This window comes from Vanessa cardui, chromosome 18 (assembly GCF_905220365.1).
Source record: "Vanessa cardui chromosome 18, ilVanCard2.1, whole genome shotgun sequence".
Classification (NCBI taxonomy): Eukaryota; Metazoa; Arthropoda; class Insecta; order Lepidoptera; family Nymphalidae; genus Vanessa; species Vanessa cardui.
Genome location: NC_061140.1, coordinates 7,345,911 through 7,372,054, shown reverse-complemented (window position 1 = coordinate 7,372,054; position 26,144 = coordinate 7,345,911). Strand labels below are relative to the sequence as shown.

The 26,144-nt window shown below is 31.3% G+C and overlaps 2 protein-coding genes across 3 annotated transcripts; one reads left to right on the top strand and one right to left on the bottom strand.

Moving 5' to 3' along the window:
- Positions 1-438: 438 nt before the first annotated feature.
- LOC124537187 (proton-coupled folate transporter-like) lies at positions 439-20,343 on the bottom strand. Its single transcript, XM_047113920.1, has 7 exons — positions 19,976-20,343; positions 19,420-19,680; positions 15,748-15,922; positions 15,254-15,431; positions 14,208-14,586; positions 11,814-12,054; positions 439-2,303 (listed from the first exon to the last, which is right to left on the bottom strand). Exons 1-7 carry the CDS (start codon positions 20,106-20,108, stop codon positions 2,237-2,239), a joined length of 1,434 nt encoding a protein of 477 aa, XP_046969876.1. The 5' UTR covers positions 20,109-20,343; the 3' UTR covers positions 439-2,236.
- Positions 20,344-20,821: 478 nt separating this feature from the next.
- On the top strand, positions 20,822-26,009 carry LOC124537277 (microtubule-associated protein RP/EB family member 1). 2 transcript variants are annotated; one of them, XM_047114060.1, is made up of 6 exons: positions 20,822-20,984; positions 21,334-21,624; positions 22,697-22,931; positions 23,540-23,643; positions 24,540-24,695; positions 24,845-26,009. In XM_047114060.1, the coding sequence occupies exons 2-6, from the start codon at positions 21,358-21,360 to the stop codon at positions 24,911-24,913; spliced, it is 831 nt and encodes a 276-aa protein (XP_046970016.1). In that variant the 5' UTR covers positions 20,822-20,984; positions 21,334-21,357; the 3' UTR covers positions 24,914-26,009. The 2 variants fall into 2 exon arrangements, with proteins under 2 accessions (XP_046970016.1, XP_046970017.1); XM_047114061.1 differs by lacking the exon at positions 22,697-22,931 and adding an exon at positions 22,239-22,473.
- Positions 26,010-26,144: the final 135 nt, after the last annotated feature.

Below are 26,144 nucleotides of genomic sequence, written 5' to 3'. Positions count from 1 at the left end.
CAACAGACCAGTGAAGTTAACTTGTAAAATACTTAGGTTAAAACGATGATATATTTCTCAATGAATTCTAAAGCAACAAATATGTTTTCTAAAAATTCGATGATTTTTATAAAAATATGCTATTTTTTCATAACATACAGTACATACAACAGTACGTACATTTTCTTTAATCGTGTATCGATTTCTCATTATGCTTATACAAAATCTCGAGAACTCCAATCTTTAAAAAAAGATTTAAACTATTTAAAAAAGGAATTTAAAAATAAATCTAGGCGGATGCGATTGGGTTTTTTTAGGACCATGTCACAATTTGGTAACATGCTACTAGGAATTTGTATTCGCTTGTGTTGATTCACTCTAATGTTCTGCTCTCTCTTTCTGCCTTTTATTTCAAAATCAGATGTAAATATGACACATTGCTTAAATATTAAAGTCACATTGAATAGGTTTATTTCTTTAATCTTAAAAAAAATAATCACTTAAAATATTAATACCTATATAAACATTTACATAATAACAAGCATGATATGGAAAATGTAGCATTTTTTTTTCACTACATTGGACAATGATCCTTAATGCTATGAGCATAAAGTGTAATTTTGGACCAAAACCTTTATTTTGCTACTTTCATTCTATTTTCCTTTATTCTAACAAAAATAACTTCAAAAACATTGTATTTATTTATATATTATAAACTGTATTAATAAAACAAACATTTCTTTAAATACAATAAATAAACATTATAAGTCCATTAATTATGAGTACAGTCAGCATAATATTTGTAAGTAATAAAATCTTCATTATTTATTTAATTGCACTAAGTGCACAATACGAAAAGCGTCACTTACACCATTTAACACATCAAAGAATAAGGTGTTCATTTTAATCTTTAGCTACAAATATATAAAGTCATCGGTCAAACTGAAGGTCAATATTTAGATACACTTTATTACTATGTAAGAAAGTAGCGTTAAAAAAAAAAGGTTCCATGATTTACTCTTTTTATATTCAATATATTATGCATGATATATTTAAAGGCGGTCTATGTATTAACTAAAATAATCTACATAATTCTATTGAGTAAATAATTACATTTATATATCGGTAAATATATTTTTAAAATCTAATTTTGTTAATATCACAGCTTATTTTATGCAGTTCGTTACTGAGATACTTCGAAATAAGGTAAAAGGTACAAAATATAAAATATAAAAGGGGGTGTTGTAACTAGCACCTATTATTGAGTAAAGTTTTCTCCAACATTTACTTACATGTACTAACCAATGAATGACTACACGCACGATCTACATTAAAACTGCTAGACAGCTGCAGAATTACCGTTTCAAAACAATTTTAGTGTAGATTATATAACTTCATTGAAACGACCTCTAAATCTAAATCCACAGTTTGCAGTCGTACACATAAAATACTCAGTATTTCATGAGATAATTCTACTAATGGGTTCATCGCCATCAATCAGTAGGTATATTTTGTAATGGTTGTGTCAAGAGTTGTCCAAGTGGGTATACGGCAAACAAACTGCGCAATTGGTGCACACCGCGTGTGTAGCCATGTATATTTAGCCGGTTAATATTACATTTCCTCTTTTACACTAAAGAAACAGACTAAAGTGTTTTAAGAGTGTCAAAATCTTCATATGCGATCTTATTACATAACAAAATTCACAAATAGGACTTTACAGTTCAAAAATTATAAACTACGTTACTTATTATTAAATATCACTCTCATTATATTTAAAAAATATATTCGAAGTCATTATTTATGTCTTGTGATAATTTTTACCTCCATTCGCAAAATGGTGAAATTTCAACTGTCATTCACACAATTAATTATGACAGCTCCAGATAAAATATCAATAATTTTGTGTACAAAAAATCTTATTTTATTTTATTTAAAAAACCTCTCGTCCCTAAAATTATTGCCATACGAAAAAACTGTAGGCAACAAAACAAGGTTACTTGCTGATAGTTACTCTATTTGTGTAGTACTGGGTAACTGGTAGAGATGTAAGACGCATTATCTTCTGTTACTCTACCTGTGTATCCCCAGCTTAATGTACATACAACTATAATGTGATATATGATAAGATAATTGACATTTTGTTGTTGTAAGGTACAATATACTTACAAATAAACTATTTATGTAACTACTTATTTTGTTATTATTATTATTTGTGACGTTTAAGTACCTACATACTGTTATCATGATTGCAAATTTATGATTCGTTGGACAAAGTGTCATATATTATGGATGTTTGCCGCCATCTGAAGTATTGCACAATTCTGAAAGGAAATAATCTTTATTAATTGTTGTATACAAATTTTAAGAAAGAGCTTTCTGGTCACACAACTTCTTTTTATTGTATTTATGAACAAAATTTTAGAATCCAAAAAAAAAAACGCAACAAAAACCAGACAATATATTCAATAGTTTTCGACGTATGAAAGATGAAAATAACAGTCCACAAATAAAAGTAGGCTATCCTTATAATAGACACAAAATAAACTATTGAGTAATAAAATATTTAAACACAGAACCGCTTACAATTAATCCAGTGGAAAATTAACACTATCAATTTAAATGAATATTTAAACTACAATAAATATTTTTAAGTATTTAACCCATTTACAGAAAGTAATTTATCTTATAGAATAAACAAATTCCAATTCTATGCTATCGTCTAGACTAGCCAACTAGCCAACTTTGTTTTAAACATGTCTTATTGTTGCTTTTATCGGTAAATGTTTATTTGTAAATATATTTTATGTTAGGTTGTTAGGTCTTATTTTTTGGTATATTATTAGGTTTCTTAAGTATCTTAAGTTGACGCCGAATGTGCAGCCACTCAAAATGAAATTAGCTATGCTAGCCACAAGGGTATCCACGACCTATTCTTTTTTTATGGTATAGGTTGGCGGACGAGCATATGAGCCACCTGATGATAAGTGGTCATCATCACTCATAGACAATGAAGAAATGACGCTGTAAGAAATATTAACTATTCCTTACATCGTCAATGTGCCACCAACCTTGAGAACTAAGATGTTATATCCCTTATGCCTGTAGTTTCACTGGCTCACTCACCCTTCAAACCGGAACACAACAATACTGAGTACTGTTATTTGGCGGTAGAATAACTGATGAATGGGGGGTACCTACCCAGACGGGCCTGCACAAAGCCCAACCACCAAGAAAATTATAAAATATTCCCAATCATCAAAATATTCCCTTACTACCACAATATTAAGGGCCCGGAGACAGTTCAGGCGCAAGATCAGTGAATCTACTTTAAACAACTTACGTACGGGTATGTTAACATAGCCACCTTTTGACTCAAAGTGGCCACTAAGACTTTCTAGAAAGGAAAACCTAATAACACTTTTACAATGAACCTCGAAAGTTGCCGCATCCACGATTTTGTTGTGTTATTAGCTACCCAATTGGTTTGGAGACAAATAAAAAATATCTACTAGAAATATTTCTTGGAACATTTGTCAATTTTAAATATGCGTCATGGTCATCGTAATTTACTGCCATTAAATAAAATTCATCTTATACAAATAATGCTATCAAGAATTTTTATGTATCTTACGTATGTATGTTTAGTGAAAAACTTGAATTATAAGCGATGATTACGAGAGCTAACATTATTAAATGATTATGTTAGTTAGTCCTATTTAGTCATAGTTTGTGTTATCATCCCGCGCTCTTTAAGTGGCTTAAGAATTTATACCCATATATCCACCAACTGGGGCGTCATGCGTCTTATTAGTGCCAAATCTTCTTAAGAGTCGTGCCGCTATTTAATTGATCAATTACAAGCATAACTTTTTTTTAAAGAATGTATGTGCCACAGCCAGTATATACTCTGGCGTAGCACATACATTAAATGTATTTATTTATTTATTTATTTATTTATTTAAACTTTATTGCACAACTATTTAACAAAAAATAAATTGAGCAAAAGGCGGACTTAAAGCTATATAGCCTTATCTACCAGCCAACCTTAGCACATGCAAGAAAGAGCGTACAGTAGATGCATAAAGCCATCCTTATATTGAATTACATTACACATACATACATATACACATATATATATAAACATACATACACTTACATAAATATATATATTATAAATATATACATATAACATACATTTAATAATATACTAATGATAAAGTAACAAAAGGTTAACAATAATACTAAAAGTACAGTGTAATAATAACAGCTTAAATAAAATAAAATAAAAGGGAACGAAACCAAGTAAGGCGATAAAAGCTAAGACTTATATTTCTTTAAGAGAAATTGTTTTACCCTACTTTTGAACAGATCTTTAGAGGACGTTTCTCTGATGACGACTGGTAATTCATTCCAAAGTCGTATAGCGTTAACAGTGAAAGAATTAGATACAAAACCAGATGTGTGAGGAGGAATAGAAAGAAGAAGGTTATGAGAAGAACGAAGATGCCTAACATGAGTATCGGAAAGAAAATTAAATTTGGACTTAAGATAAGAAGGAGCAAGTGGATTATAAACAAGAGAGTGTAGAATACATAGTATTCTTAAATGCCTGCGATCTTTAATGGGTAGCCAATTAAGCATTAACCGATATGAAGAAATGTGCTCAAATTTACGGAGGCCATATATAAATCGTATGCAGGTGTTATGCAATCTTTCGAGTTTACTTAAAAGTGTTACATTAAGATCGGGGTAACATGCATCACCATAATCTATAATTGGTAACAACAGACAATTTGCCAGTTGGATTTTTGATTTAATAGGCAAAAAGTTCTTAAAGCGCATGATGGAGTGTAGCGTGGCATAAAACTTGCGCGAAACCTCATTAACTTGGTCAGACCATTTCAACGAGTTATCGATTAAAACACCCAAATCTTTAACCTTAGATGAAATAGGTATAACAGTGTTATTAAATAGTAAATCAGGTAAGGGTGGTAGGCTTTGAATTAAAGCTAACTGCCTAGGGCTCCCAATAATAATAGCTTGGCATTTTGATGGGTTAACACTAATTCCATAATTTTTTGACCAAGAGGCAATACGAGAGAGATCGTTATTAAGGGCGGAAATAGTGTCAACCAGGTGGTCTACGCTGCACTGTTTATAAAGCTGCAAGTCGTCGGCATAAAGATGGTACTGGCATGAAAGAATTGAGGAAATAGAGTTAATAAATAATGAAAATAGTAGTGGAGAAAGAATACCGCCTTGAGGAACACCAGCAGCAACATCGCACCAGTCCGATCTATCGGTTCCAACACAAGTTGCTTGCTTGCGTCCCCGAAGATAAGAAGAAAACCACTGGAGAGCGATGTCTGAGATGTTTATGCGAGATATAAGAGAGAGTAATAAGTCATGATCGACAGCATTAAACGCGTTACTAAAATCGATGAGTATGAGAATCGTCACAGTCTTGTTTTCCATACCCTCTCTAATATCCTCTGTAACTTTAATTAGTGCAGTAGTAGTGCTATGGCAATGGCGAAAACCAGACTGAAGTGGATTTAATAGGTCGCAGGACAACAGATATTCAGATAATTGAAAGTGGACAATGGATTCCAAAATTTTCGAGAGAAAAGGAAGGATGGAAATAGGACGATAATGGGAAGGCGTAGAGGGATTTGGAATCTTAGCTAGTGGTAGAACTAGGGCTTTTCGCCACAGTTCGGGAAAAGTACCAGTGCGTAAGGAAAAATTAATAATGTGGGTTATTAAAGGTAATAATGTTTCTAAAATGTGTAAAATCATCGTGCGGCCTATCTCATCACATCCAATTGCTTTAGATTTAATTGCCATAATACGTTTCCGAACGTCAGCATCACTCACCAGGGTGAAAGAAAATGAAGTGTCCTTACATATTGGCAGGCAATGAATCTTTGAAAGAGTATCGAGTTTAATATTGTCATCGTAAACAGGAGGAGACTGGAAGTGGCGATTAAGACTATTAATGTCAATAGAAATATTGTTGGAAGAGTTGGAATTTTTGCCGATGCCAATAGACTTCAGAAATTTTAATGTGTCTGAAGGAGACGAGTTACAAATTTTATCAGAGATGTATCGGCGTTTATAAGTTCTGCACATCTGGTTACACCTATTTCTTGCAGCCTTATAGACAGACCAGTTAAGTTCTGTACGGTCAGATTTAATACAATAACAAATGTAATAATATAAATAATTAAAAATGTAATGTAAATGTAAATTTGTATATATTCAGAAAATATAAATGGCAAAGCTATTAATTAGCTTCATATCCAAGGATATAACTCTCGATGAAATAAAAAGATTACCCATTAACAGGGACATGTTCATCGCAATTAAATTGCATGCAACAATATCCGTATAGCGCAAGGTCAGTTTAAACACTTGTAGTATAATATTATACAACAGCATACATCATAGAACACCTATTTATTTCATGTATGCGAGGTATTTTTACAATATCTATTTATGAAATTTTTGCAGGCCACCTGACAGTTGCCGAAGGACATTGGCGTTGTACGAAATAAGATTTATGTTCTACTAGCTGTGCCCGCGACTTCTAAAATAAAAGTAGCCTAAGTAACTCCTTATTACATTAGGCATCTGCCTGCAAAAGTCCCGTCAAAATCGGTCTAGCCGTTCCAGAGATAAGCCGGAATAAACAGACAACAATTGTAAAAAACATATTTTGGTATCAGTTTATGTACCGTGTATATGCATTTATTAAAAAGCGGTTATTTTAATATTACAAACATGCACTCCAATATTATTATATGTTATTTTGTGAAAATTTAAATGTGCTTATATAAACTTGTTTAGGCTACGTGAATACAGTTGAATATAAAAATATAAATATACATTATGTTGGAAACCATTATTCATACGATGTTGTGTATTGTTACGGCACGCACTGTACGTGAACACAAATTCTTGTGTTACAGTTACAAGAGTAAGTGAGCCAGTGTGACTACGGTTGGGGACGCTTCGGAGATGAAAGAATGGTTAATATTACTGACATCCGTCAATGTCTTTGGGCAATGGCTATAGCGCGTCAAGTGTAAGTTGGCTTGTAGCAAAAACATGTACTAATTTTTTTTGTTCATTTATAAAATATTTGTTTTATTTACCCTTATTATGAAAACTTTTCCAAAATCTATTAAAAATGAGACGTAGAGAATTTTTTTCTAGGGAGATATTGGTAAAATAAACAAAAAAGTAGCAAGACAAAGGGTGTAGCAGGTGCTGCCACAGGAACGCCAACTTATACTTGACAGTCTGTAACATGAGGCTTAATTGACAATCTACTAAGTAATACACCATATAAAACCTACACGGTAAATTATATGCAGAATGAGACACATAGTCTGATTTGATTTATTTCGAAACAAAATCAAACAAATTTATATTTCGTCATCGATAACAAAACAACGAGGAATAATCTGCTTATTTAAAACGATATAAGAACAGATATAAAAATGAAAACATACTTTTAAATTTTGAGCCTTGGAAGAGTAAAAAATAAAAATTCAGTAAATAAATAGAAGGTGGCAACAATGCACCCGCTGCTTCAGGAGAAATCCGGGCCCTCAATCTTTATAACAATATGTATACCACTGTTAAAAACTGTGGCCCGGTCAATTGTGTTGTCGTTTTTAATGTAACGAAATATAAAATAAAGGACTAACTACCTGAGCAAATAAAGGACAAGACTATGAAATCCCCTCTATATTCATCTCTCTCACCGTAGCTGTCTCTTTCTAAAATGTCACGGTCTGTAATGTCTCTTACCTGATATTTAGACTTAAAAAATAAAGCAAAAACGATTCAAGTAATACTTATTATTATTAATTTAAATCATATTTATTTTATTATAATTTTATAACGTTCGTAGCAAAAAATATTATTAATTGTTAGCAAGATGAGATTATAGGGAATTCGTTTTTAATTACAACGACAATTTATATTGGCACGTTAGTATCTATACGTTGTTAAATATATTATAATAGGGCTAGGCAGGCAAACAGACAAATAGGTCACACGATGGTTTTAAGATATTTACCCACCACACATGGGAACTTCACATAAAGGACAACTCGCGCCTATAGTCTCACAAACCCATCAAACCGTGCACCGTGTACATATGCATAAAATTTGCAATAAACACATAATAATTTATTGTAAGTGATATCTCGAAAAGTATATAAAACCTTTTTTAGTCAGAACACGCAAGACACACGACTTCAATTTGGGTGAAAATATTTTTATTTATTTCACTACTCACGACGGTGTTGCCAACCGGTCGTAAATATATATAAATAAAAGGATTTAAACGCATTTATTTTTCCATTTAAGGTCAAGGACCTTGTTTGTAACGAAATAAAATTAAAAGTATAAAACTTTGCAAGCAATAAACCGATTTCCAATATAAATTAATAACAATAAGCTTAAGTAGTGGTTGTAAATTACTATTTACAGGAAGAAAACTGAATAATTAATTGCATAACATAACTTACTAGACATAGAATACAAGTCACGCATGCGAAGTTGTTTGCGATTATTTTTGTTTTTTCTTTAAAGCGAATTTGCAATAGGCTATTTGACTGGTTTTTAAAATCCATTTTATATTATTTAGTAGAAGTTAAGGAATCCAGTAATAGTTTTGTTTTTACAAATTATTACACATTTGCCGACAAATAACATATTAAAAATTCCATATTTAAATAGTTCGCAAAAACGCTACTTGAACAATATGGCGCTGCAATGGGGTCGGTGACATCACTTTCCTGTATTTTAATCTTTGGTACATATGGTAGAAAAGCAAGGTTTACAAGAAAGTGACTTTATCATAAGCCCGGCCAAGCAAGAGCGTTTTGTGTCACGTGACATAAATTTGAAAAAATGCATTTTTATTTATGGATTTTTGAATAAATTAAGTATTATTTTCAACTTTCGTTAGTAAATAGCCATTTTTGATTTCATAATATATACTGATAACAATAATTCACAACTTATTTTTCACATTGTCAAATAGCCTGACTGTCTTGACCATAAACACTAAAGCATATGAAATATAAATCTATTCTTAACCCTCATTCAAGGTCAGTCACGTGATATATTCCATACAACTCAGCAATACTAAGTTTTGTTATTCAACGGTAGAATGTTTGTAATGTGTGATGTACGAACGCACGAGTGTAGGTACATTACACTCAGATCATATAATTTATCAAAATAAGATGTTCTTATTTCGTATGGACTCGAACCATGAATCATATCAAATGTAAAATTTGAATATAAATTTTTAAAGACGTCCTAATGAGTACATCAATAGATACAGATGTACAAATGAACATGAACATGAACACAGAATGAAATGATACATGAACACGAGTTGTAATCTATGTCAATATAATACAATAATGGCAACAACAATAATACAACTAAATGAATTATGTATAGAGGATTATTTTTAGAAGTCAAATATTAAATAATTAAAATTCTGTCCACCTAAATTCCAGAACGTGTGGTCACAAGTTAATAACAACAGTGTAAAACGTTCATTAAAACCGGTCTTAGCGTGCTGCCTTGCACTCCTGCGAATTATTAATTCTAAAATCAGAATATACTTTATTCGTTTCTTTATTATTAAAGGTCCTAAGATAAGTACACAAATTTTATATTATCTTGTTTTGGGGATTCTTTTCGTGGTCAGAAAATAATTTTTAAATTTGGAATATATTCCTATCACACACGTAAGGGGTGTACTTCGCAAATCGTATATGATCTGAGCGGCAATATGTCGGCGGTAATGTAATGATATGTACACAGTTTGGCAATATAAATAAATAAATATCAATGCATCTAATTCATACGATTAAAGAAAGGCAACTTATTAACTAACGTGCGTTTGATTAATCATTAAAATTTCAAACCAGTTGAGCTATAAATATATCCTAGAGGAGAAACTGCTAGAAATCGAAAATGTATTTATTTTCGTTTCAAATTTTACCTTTATACGTATAATAAAATTGGAGTGTCTGTTTGTAATATTGAAATAACCACTCTTTACTAATTGCACATATGCATACACAGTACATATACTAAAATAACAATTCATACAATTTTTGTCCGTCTATTTGTTCCGGCGAATCCCTGGAACGGCTAGGCCGATTTTAATGGGACTTTCAGTGGCATTAATCTGATGTAGTAAGGAGTGACTAAGAACACAACAATAACTATTTTTTTTAATTCAAACGAGCACGATATCGCGATCACAAATTGTAATAATATATACATAATGTGTTGCAATGAAGTTCAAGTTCAAGGGCTAATGGCCTCCTCTCCCTTTGAGGAGAAGGGTAAGTGGAATACACATGTGGCAGAATTTCTATGAAATTTGTCACGTGCAGGTTTCCTCATGATGTTTTCCTTCAACGCTGAGCACGAGATGAATTATAAAGACAAATTAAGCACATGAATCAGCGGTGCTTGCACGGGATTGAGCCCGCAATCATCGGTTAAGATGGACGCGTTCTAACCACTGGGCCATCTCGACTCGTTATTAATAGGCTATTTGACAATGCGAAAAATAAATTGTGAATTATTGTAATCAATGTATATTGTGAGTTTAAAAATGGTTATTTATTAACGAAAGTTGAATATAATACATAATTTATTCAAAAACCCATAAATAAAAATGCATTTTTTCAAACGTTTGTCACGTGACACAAAACGCTCTTGATTGGCCGGGCTTATGATGAAGTCACTTTCTTGTAAACTTTGCTTTTCTACTATATGTACCACAGATTAAAATGCAGGAAAGTGACGTCACCGACGCCATATTGTCCAAGTAGCGTTTCTGCGCGCTATTTAAATATGGATTTTTTAATGTGATATTTTTCGGCAAATGTGTACTAGAAATAAAAAACACAACTTTTACTGGTTTCCTTAACTTCTACTAAATAAAATAAAATGCATTTTAAAAACCAGTCAAATAGCCTATTGTAGTTATTAATTTAATTAGACTAACTTCACAGCATATTTCTGAAGTTCGTGCATCTGCATTCATGCAAGGCAATTAATAACTGATTTAAACATATTTTGCAATTCAAATCTAATATTTGGGTTAACTCAAAGAACGCAGCTGTTACACGAACTCGAGACCTAACAACAAGCGATTCGTAGAAAATGTATATTCATGAAATCTATTGTTATACGATACTGGATACAAGAAAACTTTGGTTAAGACACAACAATTTCATATAAGTACGCCTCTTGATAATATGAATAGGATGATATTTAGAATAGGATGATTGGATGATGTTAGGAATATGTTCCAAACCCTCTCCTTAATGGAAGAGGAGGGCTTATCTCAGCAGTGGGAAATTTACAGGCTGTTACTTTATGCCTCTTGATGTTGCGTTGAAAGACAAAAATTGTTCGTAAACATTTAAAAGGTATTTGACACTAGCGGCCCGTCCCGACTTCACGCGGATGAACATAATTTCTTTTTTCTAATTTTTACCTTTTATTTTTATTTTATTATGTTTATTTCCGACATGTTTTGTTTGTCGTTCATTTCAAATTATTTACACAAAAACCTTAATAAATTATATAACTAAACCTTCCTTATGAATCCCCCTGTCTACTAGTGAAAACCGCATGAAAATCCGTTCAGTAGTTTTGGAGTTAATCGCTTACATACAGACAGACGCGACCTTGGTTTTATAATATATTGTGATAGAATTAACTATTATTAAAAGAATTCTTTAAAACGTATAACACTTGTTTTTTTAACTTACCCCAAGAATATTCCACATAACGTCGTTATAACCGCACTCAGCACATATATGGCACCGGGGAATGATGATATTGTGAAGGCATACAGCGAGTTATACAACGCAGGCGATATCAGCGGACTGATGCCCTCAATCGTGCACATCAGCGCAAACACCTTCGCTATATCTTGCGGGGGCAGTATCTTCGTCAGGAGAGATCTGATCAGAGGTGATGATAGACCTCTAAACAGGGATATAGCGGAAGCTAAAAATAATATCGCTGTTAGATACATCCATAATTACTAGAAACATCTGGATTTAGTATTTATTTACTAGATTATTTAAGAACCAAATAATCAATTTTATATGTTATTATTTTGTTTTATAAATGTTTTCGATATAATATAATCATAGAAATATTTAAAATTACTTATAGCTGATACATTGTGCAACTTTGTAAAGCCTATTCTAACCAAGCACACATTATCTAGATAGATAAAGATAATTAATTTATTAATGACAAAATAATGTTTAATTATTTTTTAATTAATAAATAATTGCAAATAAAACAGTAGTCGAGACTTTGATATGATATTCATAACGGATTCGTGAAAAAAGTCTAAATCGGCAAAATTATCAATACGTCGGAAGGAAAATTATAATGGACGTACAGAATAATATAGCAGAGCTATTAGCAAATCGCAAACGTACAACGTACTTTTACAAAAAGGCTAAAGTGGCAAAGACTTGTTTATATTGAGAAATATTTTATTGTTCGTTATTCAAATAAACTAAAAAATATATAATTATTATAAATGGCAATAGTATAAGTAAGTATTATAATTAAGTCTGTAGTTTTGTTTTTATTTGTATAAATAAACTTTTATATTCCATAAATATTGGCACTGTGAGAAATATAATCATCCCTTAAACGCCAAACGCACTACCAATCTTGGGAACCAAAACGTTAAGCCAAAATCAATAAAAGAAAGCATTATTACGTGACAACACGCCATAATGAAGTAACAAGTTTGTGGCGTATTAAGCTAGGTTCAACTTCGATATATACAAAATACTAGTTCGTAATGACCCCAATCCTATAAATGTTTATAGCAAACATTACAAACTTGAAATAGGTAAATTGAAAGTAGAACTAACTTAGGCACACTCGCGCTGACTAGACTTTTGGTATGGCTACGTAGAATACATATAGATTATTACTAAAGATAAATAATGGTGATTTTGATAAAATAGAAACGAAAAATTAATTTGAACAAAAATAGTTCACGATATAATATCGTCGTAAAAAGCGCTCGAACGAATACAAAGTCATAGGCGCCATCTTGTTTAATACTAAATTAAACACACACAACTGTACCTATATGATATTTCCTGTCTAAATCCAACACAACGTGTTTTCTATTTTTGTATAAAATTTCTTTTAAATTTCTAATTTCTATAATTATCATACTATAAAGACTTCATTTTAGGTTAATATAATGTTTAGCTTTAATTTGATTAAAAGTAATGTAAAAGTTTTTTTTCCGTATGTAGACTATGATCTAAATCATTTATAAGTTGAAATTGAAACTACGTAACTAAGTACTTATTATTAGATATTCACACTTATTGTTTTGGCTACACAGTAATGAATAATTAAAACAAAAATAAAGAGCCAGCGTAATACGTACGAAAAACTAAGTTACAATAACAAATGAAAATTTTACTTTAAATAAAACTTTTACAGCGGTGTTACGTTCCCTACTTATTCACTTAATATTTAATCTTGTATTAATATATGTTTACGTAATCAAACAAAACTCAATAAGACAAATAGTGATATCAAAAGATTTAGGTACAGAATAACAGACGCTGGTGAGTCATACCATAGTTCAATGTATTGATCATTCAAGTTGCATGCCTAATTCCAAAATCATTTGAATAATATAGATGAAACATCGAATTAAATAATATAACCGCAAAAAACATGAGAGATTTTAATATTAGTCACCTGCATGACATACAAATAAAATTTAAATTTATAGCAAATTAATTCATTACAGAACGCTTATATTATAGTATAACTTACTGTTATAATTAAAACCGGTTTTATTTTATTATATGATTCATTCTCCTAAGTAAAAATATATATTTTGCAACTAAATAGTCGAGGCTCTACTATGTAACTAAAAAAAAACATTAAAAATAATTTCATATATTCTTTCGGTTTTATACACTTGTGTGTAAGATCGAATATAAATATTATATTTTATTATAAAATGACAACCTGATAATTATATTTATAATTAGAACATGATAAATAAATAATTTGTACTTTGATTTTGTTGCATTGATAATACTTCGTATGTGAACTGATATAATTTTATAAAATTAATTAAATATAAGGAAATTACTCACCCAGATACATATGCCAGGAATCAGTAGCGAACGTTTTAATGAAGTAGTGGGCAGTCGTCGACATGAAGGCGACTATAGAGAAAGCCAAATCTGTCACTTTGAACAGCTTTTGGACCAACATAACACCCAAGAACGACCCGAAGAAAGATATCGTCGTGTTAAAAGCTGAATATATTGTGTATTGTTTTATCGCCCAGTGCAGTCTTTGCCTCGTGTACATATACTCCAAACTCATGAGACCGTACATTATAAATATTGACAAGCTATTCGCAAATGTCAGAAGGAGGATTTGGGCACGTCCGTGATTCGGACGCTTTTTGAAACATTCGACAAACATCTCTTTCACGAGTTTAATGTCTAATACTGATGATATACCTCCCTGGAACAAGTGATTTACATATATTATACTTGATATAGCTTGAATACGGTCTTAAGTTTTCATCAAGAACTTTTTGAAGCCAATGGAATTGGTGGAAAAAACGAGCTACTACTCCGATTTGAAAAACATATCACAGTGTTAGATAGCCAATTTATAGAGGACGGCTAAAGGCACCAATACCAATATTATTTATAATGACCAAAAGGAGCGGGGTATCAATGAAAAATGTTGTATAATGGAGAAAGGTTGTCTTTCGATAGCTTCCGTTGCGTGCTCTGAGTCATCGGTTAAAGTTACACAAAAAACATGTTTAAAATAGGAACAACTTCTGCATAATATAGGAATTAGTTGTGACACCAACCACGTTATCTAGAGGCACAGTTATTTAAAGGATTTAAATTACAAGTTGGGTAGAAAAATATTAAAAATAACTAGGTATGACTATATAGTATTGTATAATACAGATTTATTTTTGTTTTTTTTTACTATATTGTATTATATGCAAAAACCATCCTCTTAAATCTTCACACACACTTTCTATTAAAAAAAATCGCATCAAAAATCCGTTTCGTAATTTTAAAGATCTAAGTATGCATAGGGAAGACAGCCATAAGACTTTGTTCCATACTATGTAATGATAATGATTAGGCTTAAAAACATAACATACCTGAACAGCGCCAACTAAAGATTCTTTCAAGCATACATTGGTAAAAACATAAGCTATTACGAACAGCATAGCTGATATCAACAGCAAGTATACGTTTCCAACAGCTCGCAATACGTACGAACTCGCAACGGCACCAATAACACTGCCGGCTGATACCGAAGCTTCGACTATCGTCATCCTATGAAATAAGAAATAAAATATAATGCAAGTAATTGCTTTTTTTTATGGTACAGGTTGGCGGACGAGCATATGGGCCCCCTGATGGTACTTAAGTGGTCACCATCACCCAGAGACAATGACGCTGTAGGAAATATTAACTATTCCTTACATTGTCAATGTGCCACCAGCCTTGGGAACTAAGATGTTATGTCCCTTGTGCCTGTAGTTACACTGGCTCACTGACCCTTCAAACCGGAACACAACAATACTGAGCACAAAGCCCTGCCACCAGTAGGGCTTAAGTATTTTGAGAACAGTTGATTAATATTACTTACCTAAGAGATCTCTTCTCTTTAGTAGTGATGTCGCTCACATAGCAGTAAGAGCCCGTGAACATAGCCGTGAAACCACCAGACAAAGAAACTGGTATGGAAGTGAGTATAAACCACCACGGGCCTAAATTGTCCAGCATACTGTAGACAACGATCAGACCACCGCTCAGAGACATTCCTAAAACAAATGAATTATGAACTTTAACGCTATAAGTGTGCGAACATATCTACTGTATGCCGTTTTCAGTTTAATTTATTTTCTTTATTTAAAATAAGTCGATTTTTTGGTTAAGGTTATACCTGGCTGGTTAAAAAAGAATAAAGTTAGCTGTCAATGACGTACTGTCTTTTATTTACAATAATAAGGCAAACAAACAGGCACTGCTACTGTAAGAAATATCAGCCATCTTTTACACCGGCAAATCCGCCGACGCTCTTCGGTACTAAGATGTTATGCTCCTCACTATTAGCTAAACTGGCTACTAAAACTACTAAAACCGAACCATAAATTGTTATAGCTATATATGATACACCGCCGATAAGCTAGCTTTGGCGTTAGATGATGAATGGCGTATCCACCCAGATGGGCTTGTGGAAAGCCAAGGTACCATTAAATAAATGTATAGATTTAATAAATCGTATTGTTTATTACTTGGTACTCAATTTGCTTCTTTATTTATTTAAGCACACTTTATTAGGATACATATATTACATTATCATAAAACTTCTTAAAGTTGTACCAAACAAATATTCTAGAATACGAGCTCATATTATCCGGATCTGTAGTATCACCTTACGATTGTAATGTCACTTTTATAAAAGGTCACAAAGTAAGTCGAATTTTATGCATAGAATTATGAAAATAAAAATAACCGTATGACGATTGACGAAAAGAAAACGTGTATAAACAAGTTGATTTATTTATATTTATTTATATATTCGGTATATTTCTAAATAATAGGCAAGCAATTTTTTTCTAGAGCTCAGGTGTCATTGCGCTACTTTTTTATTTTATTTTCCATATTAATCGAAATTAATGACCAAACGTATTTGGACGAAGAATGCCTGTCGATTATTATAACAAAATAATCGAAATTACGACTTAAACCAGTACTATTAACTAATAATGTTTGTTTTGTATTGATTACGTGATAATTGTTGTTGTACTGATAACTCAATAGTAAGTAAATAATAGTCTCTGCAGTAAATATCACAAAGTATGTATAGCTATTAATATTATAAAGTCATATGAAGCGTGAGATGGATATTAATTAATTTTCTTATTAATTTATTAATATTTTACAAAAAAATCTTTTTGAAGCTTAACATGAACAGGATTGCTGTAATTATAGACATCATTTTATACTTATATCGCAAAGCAAATATTAAATATATCTTCTAACAATAATACTTTTTTTTTACATTTAAGTTTCTAAATGTTATCGATATGTTCTATGATTTTGATAAAGTACAACATGGAACACTCATATAAGACAGAAAATTACAGTGTTATATATAAACGCTCTTGATTTAATCATTTAAGTCGTTAAATTTAATTCAACGAAGTTAAATATTTTTTAAATAGAATAAAATAATGTAAATCTTATATTAAATGGGTTTAGGTCCTTTTTTATTTTATAAATGACTCTCTCTCTCTTTCTTTAAAAGTAATTATCTTATTGCATTGTTTGCTAATTATGCTTCATTACGTTTGAGTGTTGTCAGAGACCAAGCTAATTATAACGAAGTAAATAATGCATTACAATTACAAATAAGTTTAAAGATATTTCAGAAAATGTTTTTGATGCGACGAATAATCGAAAAATATGCACTGGTGTGCATATGTATGTTTAAATTTGTCCTAAAGATTTAAAAAAAGAGACTACAAATTTAATTTAATCATATAACATAGCTGTACATATAGTTTATAAGTTATGAATGTTAATATCGAGAAGGCTTTACAAACATGCATTTTATGCTAATACCCCGTATGTTCAACGAATTATAAATATTTATAAGGAATAAAAATAACCTTTAATATAAGGACTAGCAAACCGTCCCGGCTTTTCGCGGAAGTAAGTCTGATACTAAATATTCTACAGAATGTCTTTATATACAATGTTCACAATTTTTCAGACATTAGACAATACAAACTATGACGATACGTCCCTGCATTTCAAATCTGTAATATCTTTGATAATATTTACTAAAGTTACAGGCTGTAAAGGTACATATTGATCTTTATTAGGTGTAATAATGTATTTAAAGTACTTAATTGGATAAGGGAGAATACTGTATTGCTTCATATCGTTTCGCAAATAAGGCACTGTAAATTGTAAAGTTTAATAAATAAGGCGCTGTATATCTTAAAAAAATTATAGATAAAAAATTGTAATAATGGGTTATCTGTAAGAGAGACATATACTATTGCGGACTTTTTATTGTAGACCTTTTTAAGGTGTACAATACAGTAGTCGATTACGTATTTCGATCTACTTATCTCATAGGGTTCAGCCAGCGTTTGAAATGTATGTGTAAAAAATTGTGTTTATTTACGACATTAAATTAAAAATCTGTAAAATTATTAGTGTTTCTCTAATATATTGTACTTATATTATACATATAAACCTCTTTCTTGAATCGCTCTATCTATTTAAAAAAAAAAAACTACTTCAAAATCCGTAATTTATGCTTAATTTTAAATACCTAAGCATACATAGGGACAGACCGGCGTTCGGCAGCGGTGAGCGACTGTGTTATATATTATAATGATGTGGGTACAACTTATTTACATAAAACAATCTGATAATAACGCGTGCATTAATAAAATAATTTCCATGGCATATTTAATTTACAAACTGAATCTGTAGATGACATCATATCTGTAGCTTTATAGCCCGCTGACGAATTTGCTTACGGGAAATGATGTCCCCTTTGTACAATCATAATATAGCACCAATAACGCGTGCGAAAAATCCGGTGCGAAGGAGCCGTTAATGAAATAATATTTAAAATCCATTTGCGTTATATTACGTGTGCCTTTATGGCGACCTCGTCCGTGATTAAAACAAATAAGAGTAAGACCTCTTCATTGATAAAATCACGATTTATCAAGTAGGAATTTTTTTTTTGTTTTACTAAAAACATATTTATTTTTTTACTGAATTGTTGTTGAACTACAAGCCCAATAGGATGTCTAGGCAAAGCTTAAGACAGACACGCAAGTGAGCAACAAACTGACCTCAAATTATTTTTAAAGAAAGAAAAAAAAATATTTTATACATTTGGCGAATGTCACATTTAATTGTGCAATGTCCAATCAAATCTATAGGTCTTTCACATCATTGTTAATTTGAGAGTTCATCAAAATCGCAATTGATTACGGATTAAATAAAGATGCTGCCAAAAGCTTGTAGAAATTAATGAAAAAGCTTTATTATAAAAAAAATGTTTAACATTTCTCATTAAACATTATGTATTTTATATATTTAATTTAATATAAAGTAAGTTATGCAAGAAACCTTCAATAATGCTAAAACACATAGATATATTTAAATTATCTATAGAATACAGATAACTTATACTCTGATTTAACACAAAGGCTACATAACAGCTGTATCAAACAGAGTCAAAGCCAAAGGCTGGAGCTAGTTAATAATAAATCAATGTACTCACCAAGTAGAGGCCAAACCACTAAGGGTTTCCTTCCATGAGTATCAGACCAGACTCCAAGGAACAAAGAAAGGATGGCAGGAGCAACTGATTCTATTATTGTTCTCAACATAGATACAAATGTTGCATACTTCTGTACTTCTTCTTCTAAATGTTGACTGCCATTGTTCCTAGCCGGTGATAAGAAAACCTGACACTCTTCTTGAGTATGGTTTAAGGAATGAACACATGTTCTGTACAAGATTAAGTTGCTTATTGCAGCGCCTAGAAGAAATTAAGTTATTTAAGACCAAGAAAAAAACAATTTAACGAATGTTTATAAATTATATAATATTAAATGAACAGATTAAGTGATTATTAAGTGCAATTGGAGAGGCCTATGTCCAGCAGTGGACGGAAATGGGCTGATGGATGGAAATGAACAGAACTGTATTAAAATTATAACTATATAAGTTACTAGTTTTTTTGTTGAAATATGTCAAAACAATTATGTTATAAATTATATCCTTAAGTTATTTAGTTATAAATATGTTTAAGTTTTAATAATTGCGTCGCTTACCTGACAATGATACCGATAACATGGTGAAAAACAAAGGAAATTCCATGGTTATTTTAAAGGGCCGAGGAGGGGTCTCACTAACTGTATTAATATTCGAGTTGTTTTCGTCGATGTTTTCATTTTCTTGAGCCATTTTCACAATTTATTTAAGTTAGTACTTTATTCGTTATTTAAATCCTAAAATACAAGAACTCGATTTATTTTTAAGAGAAAGTCTTTTTACTTTTATAGATAGATAGGAATTAATTGAACGCGGTGTAAGAATCTGCAATATTTTGATGCATTCTCCCCGACACTGTTCACCCGTCGAAAAGCGAGGGCAATTTAACTTTAAACTCATGACGGTGAGCTATATTATTTGCTTGTTATTGTTTTATTTTCATCTGACGGCTGACGCAAATAGTCATATGCATAATGTGACATTTAATGCATTCTTGTTTTTTTTCCATATGACAACGTCGAAGAATAAAGACTTCACAACATACAGGCTTTGAAATATGTCTACATAATCACTAAAAATGTATTTTAATTGATTTTTGATATATTTTTCAATCTAATTAGTCAACTGAAATATAAATCAATATTCTATTTTTGAATGTTTATATTAAAATAAAATATCTTAATTAAAATATCGTCAAACACTTTTCAGACTGTCCATATTGAGCTTAATAAGAAGAGAGAAACATTTAGTTAGAATATTAAAAGGCAGTCGCAGTTATAAAAAATAATATATAGTATATCCAATTACGCAAATTAACTAAAATAATATTCAACTTTATTACAGGTTATGCTTTTATAATAACGGTACAGATCGATAAATTTACCGGTTTTTACCTTGCTAAATACTTTCTAGAAGATACGCCATAAAATTAAAAAAATATATCCATCTTGTCTATGACAAATCTTACGAAGGCGAGCTTTTCGGACAACAATTTAACGTTTATAACGCTTTACTCGATTTAAAAAAAACTATAAAAATAACAAAATTATAGGTATTTGGATTCATAAGGTATGTGACTTTATCGTTTCTTTAATTTTGTATATTAAACGTTAAATTATCTCAAAAAAGATTTTGATGAGTCGTCGTCTGTCATACGTGCATCCGCCGTTAGTTGCTTCTTAAAAAAAACTTGATATAAATTTGTTAATTATATGTGATATTGATTTCTTTGTTTATTATTAAAGAATATAATTAAAATTCAAAGAATGCGCCGTATCAAGCACTTTAGTACAACACGTACCGACCTATTTTTAGATCGGCTTTCTTTTTTATACAATGCAGTGATTTGGTGATTAGCCGGTTGCGAATATTTTCACAGTAAAAGTATAACTGTTTATAATATTGAAACTGTTTTTAGGTGTTGGCAAAATATTAGTTCAAGATGGCTGTAAATGTGTATTCCACAAATGTGACATCGGAGAATCTATCCAGGCACGATATGTTAGCGTGGGTTAATGACTGCCTTCAATCAAACTTTGCTAAAATCGAAGAGCTATGTACCGGTGCCGCGTATTGTCAGTTCATGGACATGTTGTTTCCTGGTAGTGTTCCTATGAAGCGTATCAAGTTCAAGACAAACCTAGAACATGAGTACATTCAAAACTTCAAAATATTACAGGCTGCCTTTAAAAAAATGTCTGTAGATAAGGTAACTATAACTTCATTAAATTGAAATCATTGAAATATTCTAACCATCACCGCTTAAAAAGTATACAGTAATTCTAACCGCTCAATATGTAATAACAAAGGTAAGGTAAGTAAAGTATAAATCTTCAAACTTAAAATAATTTCCGTGATAATGATAATTGTTGGAACTTTCATTTGTTCTAGTAAATATGAAAATGTTTATGTTTTGTTTAGCCTAGGTGGTGTTTAACAATACTGATATTTAAATATCTTGCTTTAATTTGATGATTAATATTAAATAAAAACTAGGGATAATTTTAGATTGCAGTTATGACTCACATAATATGCACTTTGCTTTCTTATCTGTTAATGTTATTAATACTTCGAAGAAAATACAATCATCATTTTCTAACAAAAGTATTACTTTTTTTATAGTGAGGGCTAGTATTTAGGAACATTATTATTAAATTTGTTTTCATAATAGAAAATGTGACTGTTTAGTATTTTGCGGTAAAGTTGTGAATCAACTAGTTTTACATTTAGAACAACTAAAGTTGGTGCACATTCACCAATTGAACATATTGAAAAATCATTTTGCTTTAAATATTTTAGTATCGGTTTAATGTAATTTTGTAGGTAATACCAGTGGACAAGCTGATCAAGGGGAGGTTTCAAGATAATTTTGAGTTTTTGCAGTGGTTTAAAAAGTTTTTTGATGCCAACTATGATGGGAGGGAGTATGATGCGTTTGAGGCCCGTGGTGGTTTAACGATCGGGTCGGGCGCGTGCGACAGCGGCGTGCCCCTGTGCGCGGGCGCTGTCCCGCCGCCGCCGCGCGCGCGCCGCGCTGTGCCGATGCACCACTCGGGCAGTACGCATCCCGCTCCTCTAATCATTTCACGCACGTAGACATGTCACGCATGACCGGTTCATATCATTCTCACATCCACAAACTACTGTCTAAATTGTTTGCTACTATGCCACTGGTCGATGCAGACGGTCTAAGTGCTTGCACATCTCGATCTCCCATACAGGTAGCCGGCACCCCATAGAACATTTCTTTCTTTTGTTTTACTTTCCTTTTTCTTTCGTAGATAGTACCCATTGACAGACTGGTGAAGGGTCGGTTCCAAGATAACTTTGAGTTCTTGCAATGGTTCAAGAAGTTTTTCGATGCTAACTACGGCGGCACCGAGTACGACGCCATGGCCCAGCGCGAGGGCCTGCCCATGGGGCACGGGGCCGCCGGCGCGGTGCCTCGCGCCGCGCCTCCGTCAGTTAAGAAGCCGGCGGCGCCCGTCGCTAAAGTCGCCGCTAGACCCCAAACCAGTACTATTTGTTTACTTTATTAGTTATTTTTCTTTTTATAAAATTGTTTTTTTTTTTTTTTTTTTACAAGATATGGTATTTCAATATGGCAATATAAATATTCTTATCAATTATTATATTATGTATTTAAAATTATTAATAAGAACAGGAACCATTGCGATCTCTATTTAATATTTATAAATGAATAAATTTATGTAGAGAATAATATATGTACTATACCGACCCTTTAACATATTTCAAATCATTATCATTTGTGTTTTTCTTATGTACTATTAGTTCAAACTTCATACTGTTATTTTTATATACTAATATTTATGTATTATTATTATATGAATATCATTTGTTACACTATGCTTGATATTGAAATAATTTAAATGTTATATTTTACTTTTTTAAATTATTATTTGATACTTATTTTAATCAAGAAGTTATCTATGGAATGCTTTTGCTCAAGCAAATTAAAATCTTGTCTTATTGATTTAAAAAAATTGCATTGAATTCATTATAAATGCTGACTTAAATAATTTTGCAACAATACTGCCTATGTAATTTTATTGTAAGTTTTTGCTTAAAAGATAATGTACTACTAATTAATATTTTTTCTTTAGTTGGCAAGGCGAACAGTACAGTAAGATCTCCACCGGTCAACTTATCCAGAATAAACCAAACTGGAAAAGGCGACTCCAAAGTAATTGACGAACTCAATCACCAGGTATCTGTTATATATATACAAACAGTAACAGCCTTTAAATATCCCATTAGTGGGAAAAGGTTTCTACTGTGTAAGATGCTTGAGAGCTGAGTTAGCCCAGTATTGAGGAACATAGCTGAAGATTGTGGGTTTATATCCGGGCAAGCACCCTTGGCTTTCACATGCTTAATTTGTTGCTAATTAATTCTGCTCAGCGGTGAAAGAACTATGAGGAAACTCACATCAGTCCACGGGATATACATATGACTACATCCACGTATTTAGATCAAAACAAACTTCAAACCTTTGCTATTTTTTACACATTTTTTTTTAGTATAGTGACAATGGTGACTTTTCTGTATTTTTGAGTACCTAATGATTGATGTTTATTATTATAGTCTGTTTAAACAATAATAATTCCATTGTATGCACTAATTAATCGATCAAAACTACTTAATTATAACAATAGCTTAAAGTAAAAGTAGATTTACAAATATTAAAAATAGATTTACAATAACTAAAAAGTTTTTAAAGTAAAATATAAAGATACATAAGGCGTCTATATGATACGTGATATTTCTCGGCCAAGGCTTACTCGTTTACTAATTAGGGCATGCCTTTATAAGGAAGAAATCAGATAAATATTTAAGAAACTGCATGCAGATTAATGTTTTTTGACTTGGTGCTAAAAGGGCCCAAGTACATTATTTAATACATTTTGCTACTTACCAAATCATATGCAAAATGATAAATATATTTATAAACAAGAACTTTTTAATGATAATATTAAGATGGAAAATATTATGCAAGCAGGCAAATGTAATATAGAAGTCAGATTTATTGATAGTAGGTCCTTTTAGTAAAATGAATAAAATTAAATTATTCATATACTTTAATTCTGATTTTCGTTTTCGAAGATTAATGAATTAAAAGCAACAGTCGACGGCCTTGAAAAGGAAAGGGACTTCTACTTCGGAAAACTTCGGGATATAGAGGTGATCTGTCAAGAGATGGATGAAGAGCACAATGCTCCAATAGTTCAAAAGATTTTGGACATCTTATATGCAACTGAGGTAAACAATCAAATACAACATTAATTATTTTAAAGTTACATAAATAGCAATTATCCTAAAATGAAATATTTTAATGAGGCAATATGTTTATTGAGGATAATATTTTTGATTTCCTTGTTGTAGTAATAACTTGTTTTGTTTGATTTCAGGATGGATTCGCGCCCCCTGAGGAAATGGATGGCGAAAACCCTCACCCACCAGAGGAAGACGAATATTGAGAATATAACATCTATGCGTATCATAGTGCTCTTTGTATATTATAAACTCGAAATTATATCGCTTAAAAATCATCGACAACATTGAGTGCTTTGTATTTCACAGCCAATGAGTCAACAGTAACAGTTTAATAGGTAATAAAATAACATATGACAGTGGCCCAAAATGGCTTTATGAAGTTCCTAACTTATACATGTATATTTGGAATTTATCGAATGTCTACCAGTGATTCAATGTTACATGGATTTGAATATATTTATACCTCTGTATATATGTAAGATGACCTCAATGCAGTAACGTACACATGGCTGTGTCATACAAAAGTACATTCTTTATTTATTAGAAGCATATTTTTCTTGACTGAATTTCTGTCTTATCTTTTTTGTTTCGGTAGAATCATTACATTGAAACAAAGAGTTATATTTGTATGATGGATAGGTTTTTAATGTGCAATGTGGTGCAGAAAGCGTGCTTATATGTATTGTCTTGAAACTGATCGTAATATTTGGGCCACTGTTGCCTGTTTAAACGTGCATTTAGTAGGTTGTTATAAATGGAAGAGATTTACTGTTACTTGTTTAAATTGTGTTTTAACGAAATTTACTGTAATTAAATTTGGTCGTAAAATTACTCTATTATACAACTCTTAGAGTGAAAGTGAATTAGATCTGATAAATTTTGAATTACTTTTATTGACGAATATTTACAATAAATTCGGTAATTGACATGTTTCAAAATTAGTGCATATGATATAGCCTAGGGAATATATCTACATTTTATGTACCATAATTGACTACATTTTAGTTAATGGAATAAGAATACCATGTTTGTGCACTAATAGTTACTAATAATAGAAACGATGTTAATGATCAGATTGATTTGTTAATAGGTTAGGAAGTGTCTTAGCAAATACGTTGCGATACTAACGACTTGTTGGCGGGAAAGATGTTATCGCTGGTTAAACTTAATAGATAATTAATTTATTTACTTCAAAAGCATACATAAATTGCCTTAACTGCAAATATTAAATCATAATTATAAAATAGCCTCTGGATATCAGATTGTCGAAGTCTTATCAAATAAATAACTACATTAATATAAAAGCATTTTATTTGCATGCATTGATAAAAAGTTATCCTTCCTTTTTTATAATTAATTAAATTGCGTTGTGTCGATTGTCGCTTTCGTATATTTTTTTGACATCTCTGACATCGTATTCGTCGAAAAGTTTGA